Source organism: Oryzias latipes, chromosome 13, assembly GCF_002234675.1.
Source record: "Oryzias latipes chromosome 13, ASM223467v1".
Taxonomy (NCBI): Eukaryota; Metazoa; Chordata; class Actinopteri; order Beloniformes; family Adrianichthyidae; genus Oryzias; species Oryzias latipes.
Window position 1 is genome coordinate 17,999,420 of NC_019871.2, and position 27,993 is coordinate 18,027,412.

General features: G+C 43.8%; 2 protein-coding genes and 1 long non-coding RNA gene across 4 annotated transcripts; 1 reads left to right on the forward strand and 2 right to left on the reverse strand.

Annotated features, from left to right (window-relative positions):
• Window positions 1–9,256: 9,256 nt before the first annotated feature.
• LOC101154795 (homeobox protein otx5-like) lies at window positions 9,257–12,463 on the reverse strand. The gene is made up of 3 exons (XM_004075458.4): window positions 11,870–12,463; window positions 11,116–11,267; window positions 9,257–11,028 (listed from the first exon to the last, which is right to left on the reverse strand). Exons 1-3 carry the CDS (start codon window positions 11,967–11,969, stop codon window positions 10,390–10,392), a joined length of 891 nt encoding a protein of 296 aa, XP_004075506.1. The 5' UTR covers window positions 11,970–12,463; the 3' UTR covers window positions 9,257–10,389.
• Window positions 12,464–13,043: 580 nt separating this feature from the next.
• LOC105355444 lies at window positions 13,044–21,982 on the forward strand. Of its 2 annotated transcripts, none has more exons than XR_909858.3 (3): window positions 13,044–13,677; window positions 20,092–20,150; window positions 21,030–21,982. It is a non-coding gene; the product is annotated as an uncharacterized LOC105355444 (long non-coding RNA). The 2 variants fall into 2 exon arrangements; XR_909857.3 differs by lacking the exon at window positions 13,044–13,677 and adding an exon at window positions 15,472–15,861.
• A 32-nt stretch (window positions 21,983–22,014) lies between these two features.
• On the reverse strand, window positions 22,015–26,942 carry LOC101155046 (proteasome subunit alpha type-6). The gene is made up of 7 exons (XM_004075459.4): window positions 26,691–26,942; window positions 25,700–25,794; window positions 24,455–24,536; window positions 24,219–24,374; window positions 23,959–24,137; window positions 22,406–22,500; window positions 22,015–22,327 (listed from the first exon to the last, which is right to left on the reverse strand). Exons 1-7 carry the CDS (start codon window positions 26,764–26,766, stop codon window positions 22,270–22,272), a joined length of 741 nt encoding a protein of 246 aa, XP_004075507.1. The 5' UTR covers window positions 26,767–26,942; the 3' UTR covers window positions 22,015–22,269.
• Window positions 26,943–27,993: the final 1,051 nt, after the last annotated feature.

A 27,993-nucleotide genomic window follows, 5' to 3' on the forward strand; every position in this document is an offset into this window, starting at 1 on the left:
GGTTGAGAATGAGAGAGCAGACACCCTGTGGGACTTCCAGATCCAGACTGACAGGATGGTAATGGGGAACCAACCAGAAATTGTAGTGGTGCATAATAAAGAAGAGCCAAGCTTTTTTAGGTGGATGTGGCAGTGCCAAGTGATGGAAACATCAGGAAGAAGGAGCACAAGAAACTGGAGAAATAGCAATGATTGCCAAGATACTGTGCAGGAGCTTCAAGCTTCCCAGGTGTCTAGCAGAGGAGAAGTTTGGTGTTTTTACTGTTTGATTCAGGGTCAGTGTATTTTCCCATTAAAATAGTAGTTTTAAACACACTATATGGGGTCTGTAGGAGTGAAGACTACCTCACATGAGTGATGGTTTCAGCCGTCACACCCTTCAAAGAAGCCACTCACACAGGTAATTCAAGATGACGTTGGTGTTTGGATCCAAATCTAAACCATCATCAGGATTACAATAAAAATGTTTCTTTCAAGGTTTTTTGAAGTTTAAAAACTATAGTTTCTCATATTTTAACAGAAAATAAAGTCTTAAAGTAAATTCTGTAAGCATTTGTTATCGATTTTCTTTATGGAGGATCCCCCCCCCCCCCCCCCCCCCCCATATTTTAAGGCAGTATCTCGTGAGATTGCAGCCACAGATTACCAGAACACTCTCCTAATTGATGTCTATGTAATGGACTCTGGCCGTCCAGAGAGGTAGATGCCCCCCACCCCCCACCCCCATTGTGTGCCATTGTCTTTGTGTGTGTGTGTGTACTCAGTGTGTTCACCTTCAGCGCTCCATCTGCAGTGCTCCGGGGATTACAGCCAATCTGTCTGTCTGCAGCTCAAAGTGCTGACCGGCAGAGCAGCACCAGATTAACACAGTGCTGGGATTGGGGTGGGTGGGTGGGTGACGGGTGGAGCCGGGGACATGGATGCTGGAGAGGACAGAGATGTGTATGTATAATGGGGGGTGGGGAGGGGCAGAATGAGACATACGCCTATAGATTAACACAACTGGTATGTCTCGAAATGAGGGGGAGGAAGGGGGGTTCACAGAGGCAACAGATGGATGAGGTGAGTGAACGGGGGGTGTTTATACCCATACGATGGACTCAAACGCAGAGTTCTTCAAAGGTAGAAGAACAAACGAGCTCTTCATCTTCCTGCTTCCTCATCTTCACCCTGGACAATTTGCCGTTCATTGCAGGTCAACCAGACAACCACACTTTGGGACAAAAGTGTGGACTGCAGGAGGGAGCCCACACACACACAAGGAGAACATACAAACTCCAAAACAAATATTTGAACCAGGACCTTCTCACTGTGAGAGCAGGGACTAACCACTACCCCACCATGCGGCCTGCAGCGTGTGTTCAATGTTTTGTGAAGATGGATCTTTTTTGCATGAATGTGGGCAGCAATTATATCAAAACCAAAAGTCATTTCATGTTGAAATAACCAAAAGATACTTAGGTTATGATCCAGATCCCAAATGAGCTCATTAACATCATCTCCACTGAGTGTGTTAGCCTCTCCACTTTAGTTGTGAGACAACGTGACGGTTTATCCACCAGGAACTTAGAAGATGGTCTCTGCAGCACAATTTCCTCATTAATCTACATATGTTTTAACCCTTGTTCTATCCTAGGCACTTTAACATGGGGAGTTGGGTCATCTAGACCCACTAGACAGTGCTCTGAACCTTTTTTCTTCAATGATTTGTGATCTTCACTGGTGTCCATGGATTACATGAAATCTTTCCACCTTTATCCACCTTTGTCATGGTAGGGAGAACACGTCGATGTAAGGGTGGGGTCATCTAAGATAGCACAAGGGTTAAAGCAGCAAAGTGTCTGCACTGAGTTTGTGCCTCAGAATACCGTTCTTCACAATCGTCAAATGTGACGTCATTGTTGTAGATGAACCCTGGAACACAACTCAGTGAGATCTGGAGGACGCTAAATTTTCACAGGCATTTACATCACATTTCGGTCAGACATGTGAAGTGAGATGAAAAAAAAACATGTTTCTCAGTTGCTTTTGCGTTGGTTTGTTTGTTGGCGTGCTTGGATCAGCCGTGTGCCTCCATCCAGTGTGCAGGCTCATCCAGATCATGCGAGAATGCTGGCCGCCTGCTCTCAACGCCCTCTAGCGGCCAGCTAAGGCATGACACGACCCCTCCCTCAGCAACCTGCCACTAAAAAACAAGTTTATGAGTCAGAGTGGCTCTGTGCATCCACGTCCTCCAATCATCCATCAGGTCCCACGTCCTCTATCATGTCCCCTGTCCTCTATCAGGTACAGCATCCTCCACCAGGTCCAGGGTTCAGCAGTCAGACTCAAACACGCAGCAGCTTTAATTCTATAAAATAAGCCAGTTGAGGGCTGGACTGCGTCAATGTTCAGAACATGCTATTGATCCCATTGCAAGGTTTCAACCTGAAATGAAGAAGCTCTGTGAAACAACATCAACTATAAGAAAAATTTTAAAAATCAGGTCATTTCACCATCAATCTAGAGCTTTTATTAGAATTTCTAATGAAAACTCTTCCTACTCGATTATAAAAAGTAAAACTATAAATAATATGGAAATCAAATGTCTGTAGTAGCAAGAAAAACAATAAAAAATAAAAGTGTGTAATAAATCTCAGTTTGCCTCTTTGAGATGCACAGATGTTGATGTTTAAACTGAAATGACAGTTTGTACCTAAAAACAATAATAAACAGTGAATGAACTGAAAATCAGTTGCATTCATTTTATAAAACTGGACCTTTAAATCTTTCTCCACCAAGAAAAGCCAGAAGCAAATTCCTCTTAATAAAATGCAAATGTCCTGTAATAAAACAGAAACCTGCGTTGAAGCTAAGTTTGCAGCCCTGCTGGAGGCTTCCTGATCTGACATAGTTGGCGTCTCATCTTCATCACTGTTCTGCATCAGGCTTTGAGAAGAGGAGATCCTCGGTGAGGATTTGATGAAGTTCCTCAGAGGAGTCAAGTCTGAGAATGTGCTCATCATTAGACACAAAGACCAGTTGGTTTTTGGCACGTTTTGGTGGTGCATTGTGGGACTTGTAGTGTGGCCTATTAGCAGGCAGCTCTCTCAGTGATCAAATGTTATATAGCCGCATCTCTGGGCCATGAAATCTCGGGGCGTGGGTCCGACACGTGGAAGCGATCATATTCATCGAACACGGCAGAACAAAAGTGTTGAATGGAAGTTTGTATTTAACCTGTAGACTGTTCCCCAACATGAGATAATCTTCTGTTTTTTAAGTGTTCATGTGATGCACTGAGAGGAAACAGAAAGAAAAGATGATCTAAAAACTCCCAGAATGCCTTTGTTTGGTGATCAACATTTAATTGGTTAAATGACTGATTAAAGTCCATTAAAGCTACACTTCAACAGATTCCTTGATTCCAGATGAGTCTCTGTTTTGACATAATTTACATAATGTCCATGAAAGACTTAACAGAGATTGATCTAATATAAAGGAAACATTACAATCCTTGCTTTGTTTATGTTGAGACTTCAAAAAAACACACACATTCAAGGTGGATAAATCTAGTGTAACCCATTAACATTATGTTTATTTATGAATCAAAGTGAAGATTTTTAAAATGGCGTCAAAAATTACATTAAAAATAATAAAGTTCCGTTTGTGTATAAAGAAAAAAGGAAACAAATACATGAACAAAAACTGAATGACAATGTTTTGGTGTGACTGGCTCATAGTCACAAACAAAACACGCAAACACTGAGACACTCACATGAAGCAAACATGTTGACTTGTTGTTACAAGAGTGCATGTGTGTGTGTTTGCGTGTGCATATAAGTGTAAGTCTGGGTGAATTTGTGTGTATGTTGTAGTATGTGTGTGTATAGGTGTGTCTGTTTTGTGTGTGTGTATCTCTATGTTTGTGTGTGTGTCTGTATAACTGTCTATGTGTTTATCTGTGTGTGTGTGTAGGTGTGTTTGTGTGTGTTTATCAGTGTGTGTCTTTGTGCGACATTACAACTAATTTTGTGTAACTAAATGGAGCCCCCCCCCCCACACACACACACACACACACATTTTCCAGTATGGAGGGATTAGAGTGTGTTTCTTCCCTTTCATTCCCTGTTTCTGCCTCTTTTTCATTCCCTCCATCTTTCCCTGCATCACATGACCACTTACATCACGGGATTGAGGTCAGAGCGGGATTAGGGCAAGCTACGTGTGCAAGCGAGAGAGGCATGGTTGAAATTACTGAGTGAGGGAGGAGTGTTTGTTGGGGGGAGAGAGGGAAGAGAAGGAGGAGAAGGAGAGAAGAAGATGGTAGAAAGAGAGGAAAAGATGGTAGAAGGAGAGGAGAAGATGGTAGAAAGAGAGGAGAAGATGGAAGAAGGAGAGGAGAAGATGGAAGAAGGAGAGAAGAAGGAGGGTAAAAGATGGTAGAAGGAGAGGAAAAGATGGTAGAAGGAGAGGAGAAGATGGTAGAAGGAGAGGAGAAGATGGAAGAAGGAGAGAAGATGGAAGAAGGAGAGAAGATGGAAGAAGGAGAGAAGAAGGAGGGTAAAAGATGGTAGAAGGAGAGGAGAAGATGGTAGAAGGTCCATCCAAAAACATCAAGCCTTTTCTGTTTGACAGCAGACATGTAAATACACACCTACACCCGTGCACAAATACTTTCACACACACACACATGAACACACAAACAAATGTACATGAAAGAGCACTGGCAAAGAGAAATGTTCAATTCCAACTTCCCAAAAATATTTCTGCTAAAAGAAAGTTCACATGGGGGAGCTGTGGTGAAACATGGATGAATGGACAGAAAAGTGAAATGAGAATTTTTCTGGTTCTCTGCTTGATTCTGATGGTTGGTTTGTTTCAGGTTTAGAAAGCTAAGATACTTTCTCTCTGCGTTCAGGTTGATCATTTTGGGCCATGCCCTTCGATCTGGAAATAAGTTTCAAAAGCAGAATAAGCTCTGAAGGAGGATGGTGTTGGTGGTAACAGGATCTGCAGTAACCTGCACCTGACAGCAGCTGGAGAACCCTGCTCCACCTGAGCTGCTGGGGAGCTACAGTATGACCACAAAGGATGGTGAAAGTCCTTTGTCTGGACTATTCCTGCAAAACATTTTAATCTGGCGTGAGAAGGCTTTTCTGGTAAACGTCACGCTCTTTTAGGTTTTTCTCTTTCTTTCTTCCGAGAGATGAAAGTTGAAAAACAATACTTTGGATTCCATGACAGTTTTGCAGAACATCTGTCCCAGAAGAGAACAGTGGAACCAATCATCTGCTGGAGGGTGACAGGTTGAATGTTGCTGATGAAAGTAGACATGTCCAGAAGAAGCCAAACATAAAGGTGAAGAAATGATGAGTGGAGAGTGACAGCAAGGATGAAGAAGAAGAGGAGGGAGACAGTAATCCAGTATAATTCACTTAGTGTTACGCTGAGGGAGCAGGACATTAAGAGGATTTGGGACATTCTCTAAATTAGATCAGCAAGAATAACAAACTGTGAGGAGCAGAAGAGCAAAGGGGCAAAGAGGTGGCACCACAGAGGGGCAGATGAGGCCAAGTGACCACTCCACGACAGGATGAACAAAGATGGATGCCCCAAATATCTGAAGCAGAAGAAGGGCGAGTCAAAGTGTTGATGGGAACACTTAGGAAAAAAAGATGTGGAATCTTCTGAGTTGGTCCTTCATCCAAACACCTCTGTAATCCAGACAACCTCCAACATTTCATTAAGCCTCAGCTTTAAACACTTTTACTATTGCCGAAATTAACAAGGTGTTAAGTTGTAATCTGCAGTAAAGCCCTCAGCAGAGGTGGATCCTGAGGTTGACAGCGCTGGTTGATCCATTCATACACTCATACTGATCCTGTTACTGTGACCAGCTGCAGATCACTCAAACCTGCTTACGGGATCCTGCAGCATTACAGACGTTATTTAACCAATAATGTAAACCATCATGGTGATGACATCAAGATCCAGTGTCTGTGAGAACATCAACATGCAGCAGGTCTTCATCTGGTTACACTTGTGCAGTATTCATGTGATGATGGAATCACAACACAGGTCCATGGAGATGATTTTCAATCTTTAACATTGGTTCCTTAAAGAAACACGACTTCACCTAATTCCTTTACATTAGAGTCAGATTCTATACATTTACATTCTATACTTTGTTAAGGAATTACTCACCTCACACACAAAACACTGACCAAAAGTCTGTGCGTGTGTGTGTGTTTGTGTTAGCATGTGTGTGTGTGTTTGTGTGTGAGCTGGTTTGCGTTTGTGTCTACTTAGTTTAGATTGTTTCTATTTAGTGTGTTTATTTGTGTCTGTGTGTGCATGTCTATGTCAGTGTGTGCATGTGTATTTGTGTGTGTGTGTCAGTGTGTGCATTTTTGTCCTCAGGATGTATTTAGAATCAGGAATCAATTGAGAGGAAATTGTTCTGCAGGGTTGAAGTAGAAGATGTGAGGAGAAACGGCGGGACGCGGCGTGGGGGGGGCGGGGCCAGCTTGATTGCAGTGTTCCTCCAGAGCGGGCCGGCCACCAGCTTGTTTGCAGAGGATTAGGGAGAGAGGAAAGACATGAATCATATTTCCGAGTGTGTGTGGTTCTCCGCCCATATGCTGCTGCAGGATTATGGCCGCACACGTCTGCCTGCGTTCATCATCAGCAGAGACCAGAGATGGAGAATAGGTGTCGGTGTAGTCCTCAAGGAGACCTCAGATCTAAAGACCCAACATTCCGATCATCTGGGACTAAATCTGGACCTGATCATCAGAAACGGACCAGTGAAGATAAAAATGTCTCCTCTGAGATGTGAACTCCTCCTGGCCTATGAGCTGGAGAAAGCTGTGGGGGTGCTTGTTGTCAAAACAGCAAAACAGTTACACGAGAGCTTTGAAATGGATGGTGGTTGTTGGTGCCACCAACCTCCATGGTGTTCCACGTTCTGCTGTGCTTGAATTTCCTCCAAGAACCATGACACTTGTTCGTGGCCTGTGGAACTGACTGTTGTCAGCATTGTGGATGAGTCTGTGGCGCTACAGACGGATGAGAAGTTCAGATGAGCCTTCAGATGTTGCAGCAACACCCAGGAGCCAGAACAGAAGATACATGACATTAAAATGTAGAGAAGAACAGCTGTTTCTGTGAGAACACAATGTTTGTACCGTAGAATTTTCAAGCTTTAATTTTTACAAAAACAACATTAGTGAAGCTTTGATACAGTTTCAATAAGGAAACTCTTCCTCAATTCCAGGTACGCTGGGTCGTCACTCTACATGCTATCATCTGTCAGGCCTTCACTTTGAACTATCAGCTAAAGTGACAGCCTGTCTCAATTTCAATTTAATTTCAATTTATTTGTTTGAAGGAAAAGCCCCTTGAGATGTGTCATCTCGTTTTCAAGGGGGTCCTCAACATACAACAAAACAAGCAAATACCGACAGACACAGTTTGTGGTCTTCTAAACCAATCACGATCATATCTTAAGGTTGTGTCACACAGGCATTTTCCTGGTATGAAATGTTGGTCTTTTGTTATACACGTGATATATGTCATTTATAATTGTTTTTGCGTTTGTCAATCATCGATGTGTGGAGATGACCGTCGAGGTCTTTATGTGAATTTGGTTTTGAGTTGTTCAAAATTGTTGGTCAGTAAAAAATTATGCAGTTTATGTGTATTTTACGTAGTTTATAGGCAATCTTTACGTGAATCTTACGCAAATGTGCGTGATATTTGCAAGATGCATACATACGCAGCTGTGTGGCTTTCCACGACCACTCCACATGTGTCCAATGGACTTTTCTGCCATGTACCACCAACAAATAACTTATATATCTTGTACATGCCAAATAAATTACGGCCAAATTACGTACTTGACGCACGAATGTGGATGGAATGGATTGCATATAAACAGAGACAATAATCACACACGGTTCATGTTCTACGTTGATTTACGTGTTCTTTGCGCGGTTTATTTGTACTTCTTCTGTGATTTTAACGTGGTTCATTTGTGACACATCTGTGAAAATTTCCCGTATAGACAAGTAACCACAACAATCCTCACTATTTCCACATACATTCAGGTATGACCAATTTTCATCAGTGCAATATACACAAAATGTACATAGTGGCTGTACATGCCCATTAGTCTTTAAATTCATAGATGGTTGTCTCTCTGCATTAGATGGTTCGCTGGCCCTCCTTCACCCCTTTCTCCACCCCATTGTGGGTTAGGGTTAGGTCTCCAACCACCATCAGGTTTATTTATCCATGATCCGAGTTCATCTCAAGCACACAAGAAGCCATTGGCCCAGAGCCTATCTGCCAAAGATAATGAACTTATTTCACAGATATTTTTTGTAGCACAAAACAATCTTTACTCACATTCTTACAACCTCTTCTTTTTGAAATAAACTAGATGTTTGACTCCAACAATCATCTTCCAGGAGCATGATGCTGATCAAATTCGGAGCTTTTTCTGAAAGACACCAATAGAGTTTGGAAACCTTAGAAAGTTCTACAAAAACAATTGAGAATAGAACACGAAGGAACAAAGAGAAACTCTGACTTCCACCAACTCTGGTTCGAACAAAACTGAAATTCTGACAGTTTTAGAAAACTTTAGAACGTTTTAGTAGGTAGAGCAGATGTTGGGGTTGAAGTGGGGGTTTCTATATTGTAAGTATAAAGTATAAATTTAATGCAGCATGATGTTCTGCAGAAAACGAACATTCTGGTGCTGGCGAGGCCACACCCCCCACCCCCGTACACACACACACACACACACAGGCACAGTAAAGTATTTTCTTGGTGGGTCTGACAACAAAGCAGCAGAGAGGCAGCAGCAGCCTTTCAACATTATTGTAGTGCAGCTTAAACGCTCCGCTCATAAGTGCATTGGCTCATGACACAAGACCTCCAGCCTGGTTTCAAGATGTCATTCAACACGCAGCAGCTAATGGGCAGATAAAGAGCTCTCATGTGGTGCACTCCTCTCCACCCCCGTGGAGCTGACCTTCTGCCCCATCGGTGGCAGCAACAGGAAAACTCTACAATCCAAAGTAATCTGCCCAGTTCCTGTACTTCAGACTTTTGGATGTCAAAGTGACTCAATATAATGGGGCGTTGTAATCTCCTGCCTGTCCTCTTTAAGGACTGAAGTCTGGATCTGAATCCCCCCCCCCCAGCTCAGGTCCAACACTAAAAAGCAAAGAGAATCGTTTGAAGCGGGAAGAACGGATCTTTGCAGTTTTGTAGGAAGTCATTTAATGTCTCCGAAACATTATGGCTAACATGATGGTGGTGACATCACTGACCATGTGCACAACCCGACTCCTGTCAGAACGAAAGCAGAGGAGTTGATCATGAAAATGATTACAAATCAATAAGTGATGAGAAACGGGTTCTATCACAGCTGCTTTTGATGGATGAAGCCCTGAGTTTGAAAAGAAGAAACCAGAGAAAAAGTTGGCGGAGATGTGTAAAACAGAAGAAGAGTCGTGTGACAACACGCCGCTGATGTTGTTGTTTCAAGTTTTAATATTTACAAAAACAATATTTATAAATGTCTACCATCAATGTCTGTGTCAGCTGGAGACAGAAACAGCAAGAACACATGACCATCATTTTACGGAAAAAAGGTCACAACTTTTCAAAGAAACTCAACATCATGGGAGTCTAATACAAAAATGGACATAAGCTAACATAGAACACAAAGAGCGGCGTCATGTCTCTACAGGGTGGAGTCCAGACGGGCCACAGATGCTGGACTGCAGAAACTGTATCAAAAAACCACGCAGCTGTGGTCAGGTGAAGGTTGGCCCCCGCCAGCCACAATGTGACCATTGTGGGGCCATAACGATGATCTTATTAGACGTCCGGTGTTTGAGCTGTTGTGATGATTACAACCAAGGCAACAGGGACTGGATGCCCCCCCCCCCCCCCCCCCCACTGCAGGAGGTCTGACCACTGAAGGCCACGGAAGACCATCCTCCATGATTCAGGAGGCATAAGGTGGAGGAGGGGGCGGAGCTCTGTTTGTCAGTTGGTTGACGGCGGCCGTTCAGTTTCATGATTGTCCAGTTCAGAAAAGGCCAGAATTCACACAAATATGATTCTGTTCTGAGGTCCAGCTGTCTCCTCGCCAACAGTCAGAGCTGATGGAGGTGTTCCTCCACCTACAGGCCTACACAGAACCGCGTTCTCACTCAAAAGAATCAGCAAATCATTCCACACGTTCCAAACAACAACAAGGAATTTATTTCAGCCGATTATGGTTTTCAACTGACAAAAATGTTAACTTCCCACATTCTTCTACATCACAATTATTCTGGGGTTGTAGATTTCCACCCCCGAAATCTTTCCCTCCCCACTTCCTGTTATCTATAAGACCTGGAACTTCCAGGAGTTCTGGTCTTTGTAGTCCAGACAGTCAGCTGCATTGAAATTCAGCTTCCAGGCAGCTTGATCTTTGTAGTCCAGACAATCGACAGCTCCAAAACCCAAGGAGGCAGCCGTGTAGCCCTGGGAAGAGAGGGAAGCTGGGGACTGGCTGAGAGGCCCCCCCATGGACGAAGCCGTGATGGGGCTAAGGGCCCCTCCGGTCCCAGACAGCTGCGAGTGCATTGGAGACAGGTAGGAGCTGCAGTCCAGGCCAGTGAAGTAGGAGGAGGAGCCGGCGTAGCTCTGGCTGTAGGCTGGGGCCTGGGTGTAGGTCATGGGGTAGGTGGTGGTGCGCTGCATGCATGGGGTGCTGGAGGCAGACAGGGGGTCTGGTAACGGAGAAATGGAGGCGGGGCTCCAGATGGACACTGTAGCACTGGCAGAGCTGGAGCTGGGGGTGATGGCGGTCCCTGGAGGTGGGGGCGGAGGGCTGTATGGTCCGTTGGTGGCGTTGGCAGAGGCCTCGGCGTTGCTCTCGCGCGCTGGTGACGCCTTCTTCTTAGGAGGCCTGGGTTTGGACTGGCCTGTGCTCTGCTGCTGCTGCTGGCGGCACTTGGCCCGCCGGTTCTTGAACCAAACCTTCAGGAGGAGGGGGTGAGGGGTCCAACATGATCATCAGAACAACACACTAGAAACTGTTCAGAACACCTGGGACTGATGTGATACCTGAACTCTAGACTCCGGCAGGTTGATCTTCAGGGCCACCTCTTCCCTCATGAAGATGTCCGGGTATCGGGTTTTGGCGAACAGAGCCTCCAGGATGTCCAGCTGCGCACGCGTGAAGGTGGTGCGTTCCCGGCGCTGTTTGCGGGGAGTGCCTGAAAAACAACCGTCATTATTCTCTTTATTTCTATTGTTTGCTGTGGGATGAAGAAACCAGCACTTAAAATAAATAAGTGTCTCAAAACTGTTTAAATAATAAACAATATGTACTTTTATTCTAAAATAAATACTTCCATTTGAAAATCATGAGCCGATGTGGTCTTTGTTATTTTTCTTTCTGAAAGCTTTTTCTTTGTTGTTGTTGTTTTTTTTTTCTTTTTCGTTTTTTAAGGAAAACTCTCCAAACTCAGTGAAGGATTACAAAAGTTTTAAGGCGTTTTTTCTTCGCTGAAAACCTGCGTCAAAAAGTCAGATCTGCGCTCAAACCATCGGTTCCTTCAGGCTCCGGCAAGACAGATGATCAACCAGCGCCTGTTCTCAAATATCAGTTAATGTAAACAGATTGGAGTTAATCTGAATTTAGACTCATTTCTCTTTGTTTCTAATAATCCGCTACGTTTGGGGTCAAACAGAAAAACGGGGGGAATAAATGCACTTTGCCTCAGTTTTTTTTTAGCGCTCGATGCCATTTTTACGGACCTTACAGACGTGACAGCGCGAGCGCAGCTCCCGGAGGAAAGTGCGGGGGTCTACTCACTTGGATATCCGACGGCGGCGGAGTGGAGCAGATCCATGCCGGGGCCGGACAGCGTTAACCCGTTGACGGCGTAATGGGGCTGTTTAATGTAGGACATCATACCTCCTGCCGGCTTTAAAACGCTGCCTCACTCTCTCTCTCTCGGGGGGGCTGGCGCTCCTCAGTCCTGGGGGGTGTTTCTCTCTCTCTTGTTTTTCCCGCCCCCTCTTTGGCCGTTTTGTTGTTTTTACTTTGATGTTATTTTAAACGATTCTCATACCTTCTCCTAGCTTTGTTTTCCTCTCTGACTTTGTGCCGCTGAGCCAAATGCCGGTGACTCTGACTCCAGCGCGTTGCTCCACCTGTCTCCACCTGACCACTTCACCAACAAATAAAAGCACGGAAAAAATTCTACTTAGACACTGCACTAAGATTTAAAACCTTACAACTAAAGCAAAAGTGCGCATGTAACGTCTTTCTCCCTTCAATGTTTTGCGTAAATTCGGGCGCAGTCCTGCAGTTCCAGCGCAAGAAGAGGATGCGGGTATGTTGAGAGCTCAAGTGAGGCGACCGAGTGCTGACTGGCTAATTAGAAGAAACTTCTTACCCAAGTAAGACGCAGAGCCCTCCCTCCTTCCCTCCCCCACCTTTGTGCGCCCCTGACGCAAGCGGCGTCCTTCGCAGATCGGCCAATTATGGTCTTCGTGTGTTGTTACCTTTCATTCACACCAGCATAAAGTTATTTTTCAGTTTTTTAAGAGCAAAGTCAGGTTGAGAAAAACAAACAATTGGTGCGTGCACATTTTATTTAGCGATAAAAAAAAAGAAAATGTGTCCAAAAACCCAGCAAAACGCTTGACAAGTGCGCCCAAGTAAAACGCACATTAAAAAAAGTCATTCCAGCTCATTTCAAAGTGCTTTTTCGTTTGGAACAATTTTACAAATTGGCTTCTGAGAGAGCTGACAGGGCGGCATAGCGCGGGGTGCGCGCGGGCGGGATTAAAAAACCCGCACAAAGACCGCGTTGTTGCGGTTAAATCCCCTCTGATCCCCAACCTGCTCCGTTTGGCCTTTTCAGCAATAATAATAATAATAATAATAATAATAATAATAATAATAATAATAATAATAATAATAATAACAATGATAATAACAATAATAATGATAATAATGAAGAAACTTTATGTCATTTTTACATTAAAGAGCGATTCCACAATGAAACCTAACAAGATGTGCAGACCGTTTGACCAAAGCTCAGGGGGACATTTTAAAGTTTGAATCCTCAGATAACAGTTTATCATGTAAATCGTTTTGGTAGATTTTTCTGATTTAAATCTGTCAGATTGTTGCAGCGGCGGATCACTGCGGCCTCCCGTCGTCCGGATGGAGACGGCCTTTTATTTCTGCGCCGCCGCTGTCAGATCCGCTGTGTATTTAATAACGCTGAGCTGTTCGATGCCCTCTGCTACGGGTTACTCTGCCTTGTGCTATCCTCTGTGGCGGGACAATTTCAGAGTGTCCAAAGCCGATTCTGTGCGCTTGTTAATTGAATCGGATTTCTTATAGTTTAAAATCCAAGCGCGCACACCCACATGCGCACACACAGATCCATGTCGCTGCAGCCCAAACTGTATAAGGGGTTTATCTGGCTCATGGAGCCAAAGCAGAGATATAAAGACACTCCAACAGAGACACGGACGCGTTCAAACCTTTCCAAACCTTAACTAAAGATTCTGTAGCAGCTGCAGAAGATGCGCTGTGTTCCGGCCTACCGCGCGGCTGTGCGCTCACGTTTGGATACATCTGCGCGTGCATCGCAGCCTCCGCAGGTACGCTCTATCTTTTCTGTTTTTCCGTTAACGGCACGGTGAACCGCCGGGCCTTCCGAACTCAAGGACAGAGAAAAATAGCGGGAACACAGAGAGCGATGCGCGTCTGAGCGCGCGGAGCATAACAGGGCACGCGCACTCATCACGCACCTGCAGTGTTGAGTTTTCAGTGGCAGCTGCATTTTCCATGTAAGGCCTGCTGTAAGGCGTGCTCATCCCCGTCCTCTTTAAATCGTATTCAACCTTCAATAAACAAAAAAGTTTTTATTTGTTTTTTATTGATAAAACGAATTTTTTTATTGGATGAATATGAATTGAAGAAATTTCCCAGAAAGTATTTATAAAAAAAGACGATAAAGACACCTATTGAAACATGTTTAGATCTACATGGAACATTAGACTGCTTTATTCTGGCACTTTGATTTAGGCCAATCTATGACAAAACTATCTACATCTGAGGAAAAATATATATAAACAATCAGAGAAAACTGCTGTTTTTGTTAAGTTTTATAGTTCATTTTGTGATACAAACATCAACCAAAACTCATTTGTTTCAATAGATTTTTTTCATTTTAAATTGTTGATTTGCTGCGTTTCCTTTTTGCGTCAAAGTTTGGTTGGAGATCACTTTGCCGCGTGCGCTTTTGTTGTTTCTGCGGAAAGTGGAAGGTCTGCTCTGTGCGCACTAGGACCCAGAGGAGGAGCAAATTAAGGACAAGCGTCACATAAGAGGCTTAGTGCATCTAATCTATGGAGCTACACGCACACACAACATTTCATAAAGTCCCATTTGAAAACAGCGTGCGTGTGTGCCTGCGTGCCTGTCCCAAAGGCCATCGCTGCTTTTGTATTTTCATTTAGTTTTCATTTTCTCCAAACTCTTTCATTCCCTGATTGACCTTCATCCACATTGTTGTCCATATGCTCTTCTATCTTCTTCTCTGATTTCATTAGCAAAAGGCCTCCACTGACTCCAAAGCCAGAAGGAAACTAATTTGTTCAACACAACAAAAAAAAGTTGAAGGAAGAAAAAAATTTATTTTCAGAGAGCGTGTGCCTGCTCTGTTTACATCAATCTAATGGATCAGGAACGGCAAAAGATTTCAGTCTGGAATTAAAGTTCAGCGGAGAACAATCATCATCAAATTATCTAGAATAGAAGATGAAATCATGTGACTTCATTTGTTACAACCTGGACATTTTACCCATAAGCCCCTCGTGCTGACATGATGTAACATTTCACATTTGAAATGCAGAATGTTTGATGCATCAGACACACAAAATATATTAACACACACACATATAAACATACACACACACAAAATATATAAACACACACTCAAATATAAACACACACATACACACAAACAACAAACATACAGACACATACGCATAATTTCACAAAACACACACAGCTACAAAAAATACACAGACACACACCAACTTACACATACAAACTTACACAAATCAAACACACACACTGACTTACACATAGACACACCCAAAGGTACAAGACACAAACACAGAGACACACACAGGACACAGACACAGACACTATGGACTACATACACACAGGCATAAACATACAGACATACTCACAGAAACACATTTAAACACGCACACATAAACAAACACAAGGACCCACACATGAACACACATTTTTTATTGCTATGCACCTCTCACATTTTGTCATTTTAAACACACAGAGTGTTGCTGTATGTTGTGCAGATTTGTGCTTGCTGTGTGTGTGTGAGAGAGAGTGTGAGACAGTCACACGCTCACATGCACTGAGTTCAGCCGATTTATCATAATATGCTTTATCTGAAAAGTAAGTATCTTACCTCGGGATAAAGGGAGGAAAGAGGGGTTTGTGGCCAGATTGACAGAGGAAGGGTGGATAGAGAGAAGCTAGCGCTGGAGCCACAGGAACACAGAACTGGACCTTCTCTACGGAGTCTGGACTCAACAGGACTGAAAGAAGGAGTTTTAGCATGGAGTCTGGTTCTGTGTGGCCAAGGACGCTGACAAGCCGCGCAGGAGCTGGAACCACATGCGGACCACGTAAAGGATGGTTGTTGTTGGAACCAAAGGAACCTGAGAGAAGTTTTCTATGAAGCAGGAGGAGGCCATGAAGGAGAACCAGAGGTAGAACAGGGCAACAGCATTAAGTGGAGGGGCAGATAGGTGAGGAGGAGTATGGGAGGGTCTGTGTGTGAGTGTGTGTGTTAGTGGGTGTGTGTTTGTGTGTGCGTTCTAAGCGTGTTGCCTCCTCATTTCAGTGATGGGGGCATTTCATGTGTGTCTTGTATTTCTCTTATATCAGACAATATAAATGCTGTGTTTCTGTGTAGAAGAGTGAACTGTGTTTCATGTTTTTATGGTTTGTCATCATAAAGAGAACTACAGTTGTTGAACAGTTCAACAAACAATAGAAGCTGAAATGTTAAAGTGCAGCAGAAGAATGGTTCTCCTGGTTTCAGGTTAGATCAGCTGACAGTCACAGGTCTCTCCATCCTTTAACCAAACTTCGTATGTTTTATCAACACCTACACTGACCTGCTCAGGGTCAAAGGTTGGAAGCAGGATGCTCAGAAAGCTCCATGTTTACTCTTCGTCTTTTGGGTCAGACGGTGAAGGTTCCGTTTACAGATTTATCATGGACTGGTCCAAAGTAAGCTGGAGGAGATTCTGCCCACTCTCATGGGAAAAAGCTTAGAAATAGATGAATAAAAGGTGCGAGAAGAATCCATTTTAGTCAAATAAAATCCCTTAAAGGTGAAAATTTTCTACACGGTTTCAGTGTCAGAACTTACAGCTTCGTCACTGAAACTGAGAAGAACCGCAGAACCTGAGAACACAGTTCCAGGTTGGTGCAGAGCCCTGCAAATTAGTCATTATGGCAACCAGGCTGCCCAGGCTGAAGTGCTCTTTAGCAAAACAGGTCAGCTTCTTCAGAGAATGAAACTGTGTGTGGTGTGGACGCGTGCTTGCTGACGGGGGTGGGGGGTGTCAGTCTGTAAGTGGTGTCTGGCCAACATCTTGATCAATTTCATAGAGCGTAGCCCCCCGCCGTGTGTATGTGTGTCCCGCTGTCTTCTGAAAGCCGCCAGGTTTCTAATCTACTGCAGATGGGGGGGTGGATGGGGGGCCCTATGCGTTAAGTCACCATTTAGCCCCCCATGGTTGAACTTGTTAGCACCTGTTCCTGCTGTCATCCAACAAACACTACAGGATGGAAACACGTCTTCCTAAAAATTATGCTGATTAACACAGACATGAGGTTTCAAACGTTTTGGGAATTTTTCTCACGTATCGTTTAACAAAATGGTACAAATTGTTGAATAATTCATAAGCGAAAAGCAAAATCTGCAGTTTTCATTTTCCTTCTAGAAAGCATTCTCTCAAAAAAGTGATTTATGTCATAAAACACTCAGGCCTCTATGAAGGTGGTGTTTGTGGGCGGAGCTTTGACATAGGTGCTTTAAAGTTGTCTTTGAGGTGAGAAATGGACAAACAGTTGTTTGTCCATCCTTTCCTCCTTTAAAACAATAAAAAAACTTGCCTTCCTGCATCTCCCCTACCCCACCTGCAACGCCACCAGCCCATATGGCTGGAGGGAGCAGGAGTAATTATGGAAGTGGAGCAACAAGGCTTGAGTCTCACTAATCCTCAGCCACGCTCCAACACGTGCCACACTGATGCATATGCCCCCACCCCCCACCCCCAACACACACACTGCCAGCCAGCTGGGTGTATGTCTGCAATGTTTCCATCAATGACATTTCTATGGATGCCTCTCCACACATACAGGACATGGTTGCACTGGGACACACACACGAAAATACACACCTGGTTTATTTACTCCATGTCCTGCATGTTTATGTTTTAAAAATCAAAATAATTATGAAAGCATAAACCTGCACACCGCTGCACTTCAGCTAAATCTGTCAGCACAAGACAAAGAGGCCTTTTACACACACACAGAACCACAACACACTGAAAGACACACAAAACTTGTTACTGTGACGCACAAAGACAAGGTCCACAATGGCTCTCTTATTGTTAATTGGCTGCTTAATCCCAAAGAATGTGTGTGATTAGTACACACTCGAGGGTCAGGGGCTTGCTCAACACTCACAACTAACACACAAAAGCAGACACCTATGGACACACACAGCGTCACACATGCACAAGCGCCCACTCTCACAGACACACATACCCGGTACATGCACACAGACACACACCTATATGCAACCGCACACAAAGTGACACATGCGTGTATATATACACCTATATGGTCAATGGTTAATAGTTGTTTAGCGCTTCTCTACCTTCATGAAGGCCCAAAGCGCTTTCCAGTCACAGTCCCATTCACCCGTTCACACACATTCACACACTGATGGCGGCTCGTCTGCCGAACACTGGGGCCAACCTTTCACTCAGGCAAAGTGGGGTTCAGTGTCTGGCCCAAGGACACTTCGACAAATGGGAGGGAAATCAAATCTGCAATCATCCAATCAGAGGTTGACCGCCCTACCACGCCCGCCCATACATGCAAAAGATCACATGTACACAAACACACATAGACACATAGACAACCCCAAATCCACACATCAACTGTTCATTACTTGCAACACGCACACACACACACACACACAGTTCCCTACATGCAGACTCAAAGTTCAGTACCCAGCATGACAGTCAAACATGAACCCTGATGTTGACGTTGTTGGTATTATTAAATGTTCAGACAGATTTAGCATGAGAAGAAAATCATGACAAAAAAACCTCTGGTGTTGAGGTTCAAACCAAAACTCAGCTGCACATCACAGGTTTCCTGCAGCTGTAAACATCTGTGCAGCATCTCTCAACACGTTTCTGCAGCAGGTTAATAAGACAGAAGAATTTTCCTCCATTTATCATGAGGTCATCTGCCAACTTTGCACCGCTAAAAATTCCTGAAGGTGAAACTTACTTTTCAGGTTTAGGAACAGAAAACCTCTTCCTGTCCCAATGTTTGTGAGTCCTGGAGGTGTTTGTGTTTTTAAAGACCCACTCCAATGAATATGGTGTTTTTAGTGATTTAAACATGTTCTTGTGGCATTTTCCTTTTGCAATTCTGAGTATTTCTTTATTTAAATCGTTGTGAATCAGGAGCAGAAAAAAATGCTGTTGGAAAAAGCTTGAAGTTGTTACAAACTGCAATGGGTATAGGTCATAACCCCCCCTTCTCCGCTCTATTCTGATGCATCTGTTTGCAGACAAACAGATCTATTAATGTCTTTGTTTTCCTCATCCTTTGGCATCAACAGTCCCGTCCACAAATCAAAGGCGAATTTCTAAGGAACTACTGCTACTCTACAGAGAACAATGTACTTGAAAAAGGCAGGTTGTTCTTTATATTAAAAATGGCATAATCATAATTAAAAAACCATTGGGAACGATTTTACAATAGATCACAAGATGATTAGAGTGGGACTTCAATGAGAAAAGGAGTTCTTCACAAAACGTCCTCAGTGGCGCTCTGAGGTTTGTTTGGGATCAGCCATGATGCATGGCGTGCACACAGAATCCCTTCACATTGTTATAGTAACATAGATCTGTTGATAATTGAGAAAATGTGAGGGAATACAGTTTCAGCGTAAACCGTGTTGAAAGAGGAGAAATGGACACAGAGGTCATGTATAGAACCAGCTAGACTGGTCACAGGTACACAGGAATGGCCTGTGTGTGCACATGCACATGCGTGTGTGTGTGTGTGTGTTCTGCTGTAGGTCCGGCCAGGCTGCATCACTGCTGACACACTGCTGCTGGTAAATCCAGATTAGTGCGTCTAAAACAGGCCCATGAAATCTGCCACAGGGCTCCTAATGCTCGGGCCGCTGTCACCCTCAATCACTCACACACACCTAATCCCCCCGCTGTGACCCAACACAGGCACACAAACACATGCCCAGCCGGGCCACGCCGGACCCCATTCAGCGGGGAGAGCCGGGTCCAGTACCAGGAGACACCAGCCACAGGGTCAATGTTTCAGAGGGAGGGGGGGGGGGCGCTCAGAGCAGGCAGAGCATCAGCAGAGTCAGAGGTGTGGGAGGGGGAGTGAAGCAGAAGAATAAAACTCAAAACCAAAGTCTGTTTAAGAAAAATACAATCAGGTGGTTTCAGAAAAAGGGCTTTTTATATCAACACCAACATAGTGTTTAAATGTGAAACCAGCTTTATGTGACAAAACCTGGAGTCATGTGATCAGAAGAAATCACAGAGATCTGAATGTGAGGAAGGATTTTTAGTTTCAGCAAATGATCAATGGGGATAAGAGGATCTTATTGTTAAAGATCATTAGTGCTGATTATGGATGCATACCATGACTAAATCTGGATCCTAAGCATGTTCTCTCTGTATTCCTTCCAGGATTGGTAACAAAAGAACAAGCAGAACCTTCTCTGATGGACGGAAAGTCTTTCCGGCAGGTAACTGAAAACCTGAAACGGGTTTCATTTCTGTTAGTGTGCTAAAACTAAAGTGGAAAATGGTCAAAGGAGGTTTTAACCTTCATGTAAATCTTTTCTAATTTAACAGAGAAATCCATCAGTCTACCTTGAGATGTTCATACGTTTAGATTTAATGAGACCACAGAGACTTTCTGCAGCTCACTAATGGTCAATATGACAACGACCCTCACAGTGTCTGCAAACAAAATGAGGATCCTCTTCCTGGCTGATCTTGACTGTATCTTTCGTTCGTTCCATCAATTATTCAACTCTGTAGAAGAAGCAGAAGCTTTAGCACCGCCATCAGAGCAAGATCTGTTTGAAACAGGAATCTGGAAAATAACTAATCTGTGTGTCAACTAAGTAAAGTTTTCAGTCCTAAAAATAATTTATGTTTTTTATTGTTTGGGTTCATTACAAGCAAAGGAAAAATACATGAAATTCTTTGATTTCTTTTGTGTTACTGTATCACAAACACAGACACTACTGGACACACTATTGAACTCAAAGAGTCTAAGTGAATTTTCTTTTATTTATGTTTACAAGCAGGAACTGAGCTCTGTTTTGAAATGGCAGATGCAACATCGCCATCTAGTGGCCTCATGAAGTGGTTGTGGTTTTGTTGCAGTTCTGGAGACATCTCCGTCCCTTGAACGATTTTCATTTTAGTTTTTATGTTGTAATGTAATTCCTTGGATATTGTCTCTAGTTTTAAAGGCTGCATTCATACTTTATATGCTTTCGTGTGGATAAAATTGTCTTGATCTTTAGGTTCCACCTGAAAAGAACAAATAGAAACATTTGCTTTCAGGACGTTGCTCATCCTGACATCCTTTGTAAATTTTTCATCTGTTTCAGATAACGTCTAGTAAAGGACATCCTGGATGGGCCACAAGTCCATCAAAGGGTCATCCAGAGGCCACCTGAAAATCTGCAGCGTTCACATGACTGACTTCTCATCCACATTAGGTGAACGTGGAACAGTGGACTCGCTCAGTCGCTGTATCCAGCAGATCTCAGAAGAACGTCCTGCAGCTAAACAGATAGATGGAGGAAATATTCTTCTGCCAAGAAAAACAAAGCGGAACCTGGTTCACCTGTAGGCTCCATGACCTACAAGTCAGGATATAAACCCAGGGGTCATCATGGAAGTAGTAATAATGGACTCTGGACCTTTAACGGTCACCATAAATCCATAGAACCATCAGCATTTTACCATCTTCAAAGCAGAATCAAAGATTCGGTCCAAACCAGAGACTTAGATTCACACGCTCATTTCCAGCAGGTTCTGGACTCATCAAGGAGCTGCAAAGAACAGCTGTTCCTCCAGAACCTTCTGCTCGGGTTTGAACTAAAACCAGGAAGAACAATGGTCCCGTTTTCAGGGCTTTGCTTTCTGTTGCTTAAAGAACAGACTTAAAAACATCTCTCCAAGGTTTAGCAACAAGCAGGAACATCTCTGACGGCGTGTTGGTCCCACATGAACCAGCTGAGATGCTCAAGAACAGACATCTACTGGAGTCCACGGTCAGCCTTAAACACGGTGAAGTTTCATGAAGATAAAATCTGAAACTGTTTCCTGAAGACTTTAAACCAACTTCGACTCTCACAATGTTCACGTCCAGAACCAGAACTGTTGTGCGGTGAAGCTTAAGGTCTTTTCTTTGCTCTGTTGTCTTTACTGTGGTCTCAAAATGATTTGAGTTTAAATGTTGGATTTTACAGTTCTACTTGGGATTTTTGTGCCTTTGTTGTTGTAAATAACCTAATGTATGAGTTTACTGTACAATAAACCCCACCGGCCTTTTAGAGATTTATTTTGAAAAATCTGTGAAGATCCAGAAACAGATATATCTGTTTTATTGTGAAAACCTGAGGACATGTTTATTCATAAACACGTTGGTTGCAGAACATGATGGGTTGAACATGAAGGTCTTTTCTTCAGAATTCTAAAATCACACTGAGCCTGCATTATAAACGCTTTCATCCAAAAATAATCCTTCTAAAGGGCGGGCTGCTCTTATGGTCCAGCTGTTAAACGAATTTGGCAAACGCTGAAATGCTGGTGTGACATTCGGGTTGCCACCTGGCGGCGCTTCTACTCCCTCTCTGCTATGGCGACAAGGTGAGCTTCAATCTCTGCATCTGTCAGAGTCCTGAGGGACAGAAGACCCGAGATGAAACGGCAGAGTCATGAGCTTCATCTGTATGTGAGCGGATTCAGCCGCTGTTACCTGAATTTAGGTTTGTCTTTGGTCACGATGCCGATCTCCAGCTCATGGGCTTTGAAGTCCATAGAGAGTACAGACGACAGGCAGGAGATGGCCAACTAGAATAGAACAAAGAATAAAAACCTTCAAAATCATTTTCTGCTGAAATAAATCAGTGACTGAGTAGAATTCTTTGCTCCTCGAGGATCTGAGTTTGTAAGAGAACTGCTCGATAAACAACAAATGTGTTTCTAGAAAAAGAAAGTTTTTAATTCTACACCTGAGTGAATCTTGGAATTTAAACGGTAAAATGGTTAGCGCTTTTGCCTCGCCGTGAGAAGGCCCTGGTTCAAATCCCAGCTGGGACATTTGTGTGTAGAGTTTGCATGCAGTAAGCACCTGTTCGCTCATAGTTTTCCAAATGTGTGCGGCCAGTGCTTTATTCTTGGCAGCACCCAGAAGAAGGGTTAGGATAAGGCTAATACATGCCAACAACAACATTTAGCTTTGGGTGCAGTTAAAATCCATGCGGTCAATGCTGCAATGTGCATATTAGCTGCACCTAACTGTGGGAATAACATCAGCCTTTTTTTTGTCCAGACACGGCTGGTAACACAAATCCACGTGATTGTTTACACGGTTTCTAAGGGCTTTTCGATGCATCGAAAGCCTCCTCTTCCAGCTCACACACTATCCCAAAGCTGCTCCTCTGCTCTGAGACACAGGGAGACATAGTTCTCCGGAGTTCAGCAGCTCGCTCACGTAGAGCAGCCAGACAGACTGCGGTCCAAAGCCTTCTCTGGAGCGCCACACCATCTACGGATGACGTAAAAGCCGGAGCAGTAGTGACCCACGATCTGAATAAACTGTTTATATGCACCATGATTGGATCAACAATTGGCATAACCCACCTATCTCGATCGGAAAGAGATTTTAATCCGAATGAGTCTGATCGGGAAAGAGTATTCCGAACAGCGTTTTTACATGATTCGTTTTTATTCTGATCTGGTGTTTATTCCGAATAGTTTTGTCGATGTAACCACAGCTGTTGATTGTATATGAAAACTGGACTGAGTGACCCCTCCACCCTCCACCCCCCACCCGGCATTCCAAACAGGGAGTATGCCGTTGGTATTATAGCTATTACTCCGTCATTCTATTTGTCAAAATAACCATTTTGCTCTGATACCTTTTTTTAACACGTCCTATTTGTTTTTCCTATCTTTTCTGTAGATAAAGGTTTTCAAGTTATAAATTGACCAATCACATGTTGAACTGAATGTCAGCCTCAAACTGATCCCTGCCTTTTTCTTCATCATTCAGATTTGTGGGAAGAAATGAGTAATTACCAATTCCTACAACATGCAGAATGCAAGCTTGCTGCTATTTCCTCACTGATGGATTTGACCAACAACGATACAGAGGCCAAAGAGACGGTGGAATTAAAGCTGAAAGAGTAGAGTGTCTGAAAGAAGGATCCAGCACAGTGGAAAATTGTGAAACAGCAGAATATTAACAGCAGCTGGAAGGCAGAAGCACAATCCATTAACAACACACCTGTCAGTCAGCCTGTTTACCTGCACTGTCTTATCCAGGTCTAACACGGGCTTCTTCTTCAGTTTTTTCTCCAAGAAGCTGTTGGCCTCCGTCTGTTTGGCACCAACCGCCGTGGCTCTGAAGCCGCAGTAGTAGCCAGCCGGGTCGCATTTATACAGGACAGGGCCGAGCTGGGGGTCAATTGCCACCAGGATCATACCTGTCCGGAGCAAAAGGCCGTGCAGGAATACATTTTGCGCTTAAGAAAATCGACGGATGAGCAGCCAAAGATGTCACTCACAGCAGCCTAAAGGTCTCATCTCTGCGTTCTGCGTGTAGACCTGCGAGATGTCGGCCAGCCTGCGACACAGCACATCCGCAGTGATGTCGTAGCCAAACTTGTACTTCCATTCCCCAGCTTCCACCCGCGCTCGGTGGACCTGAGAGCGGCTGTCCGCTGGACCATCAACAAGGTTTGTCAAATTCAGGTGAACTTCAGGAGACGCTGGATAGCAGTGAGATGTTGACACTACGAACCGTTATGGCCCGTCATCACGCAGCCGATGTGGGGGGTGAGTTTGAACATGTTGGTCACAGTGGAGGAGTCCAGCAGCTTGTCCTGCAAACACCAAGAAGCAGATGAACTTCATGAGGTTTTATGATGGCGGCAGAAACCGCCATCACAGTGCCAGCTGACATAACGGCCTTCTCTGTGCTTTGGTTTTAAAATGATGCGCATTACAAACAGTGAGGGAAATGTAATTTTTCCTAAGTTAAAAACAGAAAAGTTGAGGACCGTGCACAGAGTAAAGAAGAATCTGAAGTGTGGAATGAATAAACATGCAGAAGTGTGCAGATAGAAGAGATAGTGACTGATGGAACAAGAAAAACCCAGATGAAAGATGAACAAGCGAATTACGGGATCAAAACCGCAGAGAAGCCTGATGGTCCATACTGCTACTCCAAGGCTCCAAGAGCCACAACCCTGCCTGTTATCCTGCTTATTGCTGACCATCTAAATCAAGTGTGTTCAGTCAATCAGGATGTGGAATCACTTGACTAGCTAATCAGCAGCAAGCTGGTCAGGGAGAACTGGAAAACAGGCGGGGTTGTGGCTCCTGAGGGTCTTACTCCACTCATCGTTACTGAAGTCCCCAAATTTCAGAGATTTGATGGAACTTTGGAGCCAGAAATGCTAGAACCGGAAAGTAATGCTGAGAGGAACGTTGTTCATCCCATCAAACGTCAGGACAGTCTGACCCACAAAGACTCTACCAACTGCAACACTGAAGATGTGCTGAGTTGATCAAATCTGGCAGATTAAGGACAAAGCAGAGACACCTTGATAGAAGCTTTAGATGTTTCAGCACAAACAAAGTAAACATCCCGATAGTTGAGACACACAGACTTCGATTGTTAGATCCAAATCCTGACATTTATTCAGCTGCAACATTTGTTTTGTTTTTTGAAGATACAAAGTGAACCTCTGCAGGTAAAAAAAGAAGTTTTCCAAGGTCAGAAGTTTCTGTTTGGAGTGATTTGGGAAAAAAAAATTTTGCTGAAAAACTTGCTATAGCTCTTCTGTTCTAAAAGAAAACAGTTTCCAATGTCGCGTTCTTTCCCTTTGAGTTCATGGCTGCTAAAGCTGCAAGGCTCAACACTATAAATCATTAGACATCTGAGATGTGTTCAGGGTAATGTGAGAGGGGGCATCTTCCACCAGCTTTTTGCTTACTTCACTGCTTCCTCCTCGTTTCTTCTTCTGAGTGTTGAACATCTTACCGGCACTTTCTTCTGCGTGACCACGACGGTGCAGTCCGTCCCCCTAATGCCGACAGACGTCAAACCGCTCTGAGAGATGGCTTTAAAGGCGTACTCTGAAGAAAAACACAAACACTTGATGAGCGGGGCCAGCTGAGGCCCAAAGGGTCACCTGAGACACAGAGGTTCAATTAAGGACCCCTCGGGTCAGCTGAGGCCAGGACTGGCACTGGGAGTGTGATGAGCTTCACCCAGTGTGGGTCCTTAGGTTAGACCCTTCGTGCTACTGCCTAACTATGTAGTAGCAAGGGGGCCCAAGTCTGGGTCTCCCTGTGCCGGTCCCCAGCCCGGATAAAATACAGGGCTGTGTCAGGAAAGAGATCAGGTGCAAAAAATCTCAGCCAAAACTACCTGTGTGAATCAGTGAAAGCAGATTCACTGTGGAGACCCCTGAGGGGATGTGCTGAAATGTGAACAATAGGTCAGGTCAGCTGAGGTCAGGGGGGTCAGCTGAGGCCTGTCGGTTCAGCTGGGGCCCGAATGGTTAGCAGCGCCCAGAGGGTCAGCAGAGGGTCATCAGCATCCGGAAGGTTAGCTGAGGCCTGGAGGCTATTTGAAGATGACTACGTTTTAGGGGCAGTCACATCAGAAACTGCAGGACTTCAGTGGACAAACTTTTCCATGTGATCAGAAATTGCTCAAACTAGAAAAGATTTGTTTTTCTGTCACCAGCTTCCAGCTCACCCGAGCTGTTCTGGGTTCAAATGGCAACCGAACAAGTTTTTAAACCGAATTACAGGAAATGGCAAATTCTTCGCTGAACTCCAGGTTTTATCCACACACGGAGGATGAGATTTGACAGATTTAAAACTATAGGAAATTGGTCAAAGTTGAGTTATATCTATACACTCACCTCCTATAGAAACCCCCCTAACTGTGAGCCCCCTCTCTGTGGCTGTAAACCTGCATCAGAGCTAAAGCTAGAATTAGCTGAGTCATCAGCCGTCCTCACCGACTTGGTAGAGGCGGCCCTCCGGGGAGAAGATGGTGATGTGTCGGTCAAAGCCGGCATTGGACCCGCGGGACATCCTGCTGTCCTCAGGTGAACTCTGCAGAAGCAACAGCGACGAACGGAGCGACTTCACAAGAACATCTGCGGACCAGCAACGCGCTTCTCCAAACTTCTACTTTCTCTTTCGGTTCACCGTTGGAAGGTTTTCTTTTCCAAAGGAACTTGAATGCAGCAACCAGGAAGTGAAGCTAAAACCATCAAACCAGTCCTGCTGCGTTCAGCCGCGCGCGCGTCGGGTTTGAAACCAGATCTTTGGACCGTTTGATTCCTGATGAAACGAGAACCCAAAGAATCCTGTGAGGACCCGGGGACACAGGAGCGTGGGGCCCCCGGAATATTGGACCAATTGGTTCTTTTGTGTTGTTGTTTGTACTTTTCTTTGTAAAAGGCCTTTTGCTTCATTATAAATTTATGGCTGTAATCATTTATCTCGTAAATTCTCAAGTTATAGTCATGAAGTTATATCTTTACTATCGTAATACTATCGTAACTCGTAATTCTTGGAGTTTATTTTCGTAAAATCTTGACTATTTTCTATGGGGCGCCGAATGTAAAAATTCACCTCATGAAAATTTTGTGTCACTTTTACCACATTTAGACATTTCTTTCCATTTATGCTGCATTTATATCACATTTTGTCTATATTTATCACCAATAAAAAAACAATCTGTGACTTGAGGATATGTACTTTTAGAGGTTAAAATTAAAACTAAATATTAATGATAAATAATAAATATTAATGTATATGTAAATAGTATGACTTTAATCCAGTAAATTTATTTATTAATTTATGGAGGCCCTAATACGAACTATATTAATTTATTAATGAATCAAACGGCTTCAGCAAAAACTAACTAATTATCTTTATTTTTGTCAGCAGTTTTCTGAATCCTACGGAGGGTCAGAGACCACCACAATCTGGATACACTGGTTGCTATGGTGACTGACTCCCAGAGGCGGTCCCGTTTACTTTGAGGCGAAACACTGGACACAGGGTCTTTACTTCTCTCATTCTCTTCCACTGTGGGAGGAGTTTCCCACGTTGACCTTGGGGTTTCCAGTCCATATTCTGCACACATTTTACTGTATATCTAACTAAATATAGACTAGATATATCTGTGTATATATAATTTATTTTTATAACTATTATAACTAAATATCCAAACTAGGTATGATGTGTATTTATAAGAAAAATCTCTGTTTACACTTAAATCCTCATTTCATTCATGCACCTGTCATTTCC

Coding starts and splice junctions, on each gene's coding strand:
- LOC101154795 (XM_004075458.4), bottom strand. CDS start 11,969: ATGATGTCCTACATTAAACAGCCCCATTACGCCGTCAACGGGTTAACG. Junction 11,268..11,869: donor CGCCGCCGTCGGATATCCAA/GTGAGTAGACCC, acceptor GTTGTTTTTCAG/GCACTCCCCGCAAACAGCGC. Junction 11,029..11,115: donor TGCCGGAGTCTAGAGTTCAG/GTATCACATCAG, acceptor CTCCTCCTGAAG/GTTTGGTTCAAGAACCGGCG.
- LOC101155046 (XM_004075459.4), bottom strand. CDS start 26,766: ATGTCCCGCGGGTCCAATGCCGGCTTTGACCGACACATCACCATCTTC. Junction 24,375..24,454: donor CGTGATGACGGGCCATAACG/GTTCGTAGTGTC, acceptor TTGATGGTCCAG/CGGACAGCCGCTCTCAGGTC. Junction 22,501..23,958: donor ACCTGGATAAGACAGTGCAG/GTAAACAGGCTG, acceptor GTTCTATTCTAG/TTGGCCATCTCCTGCCTGTC.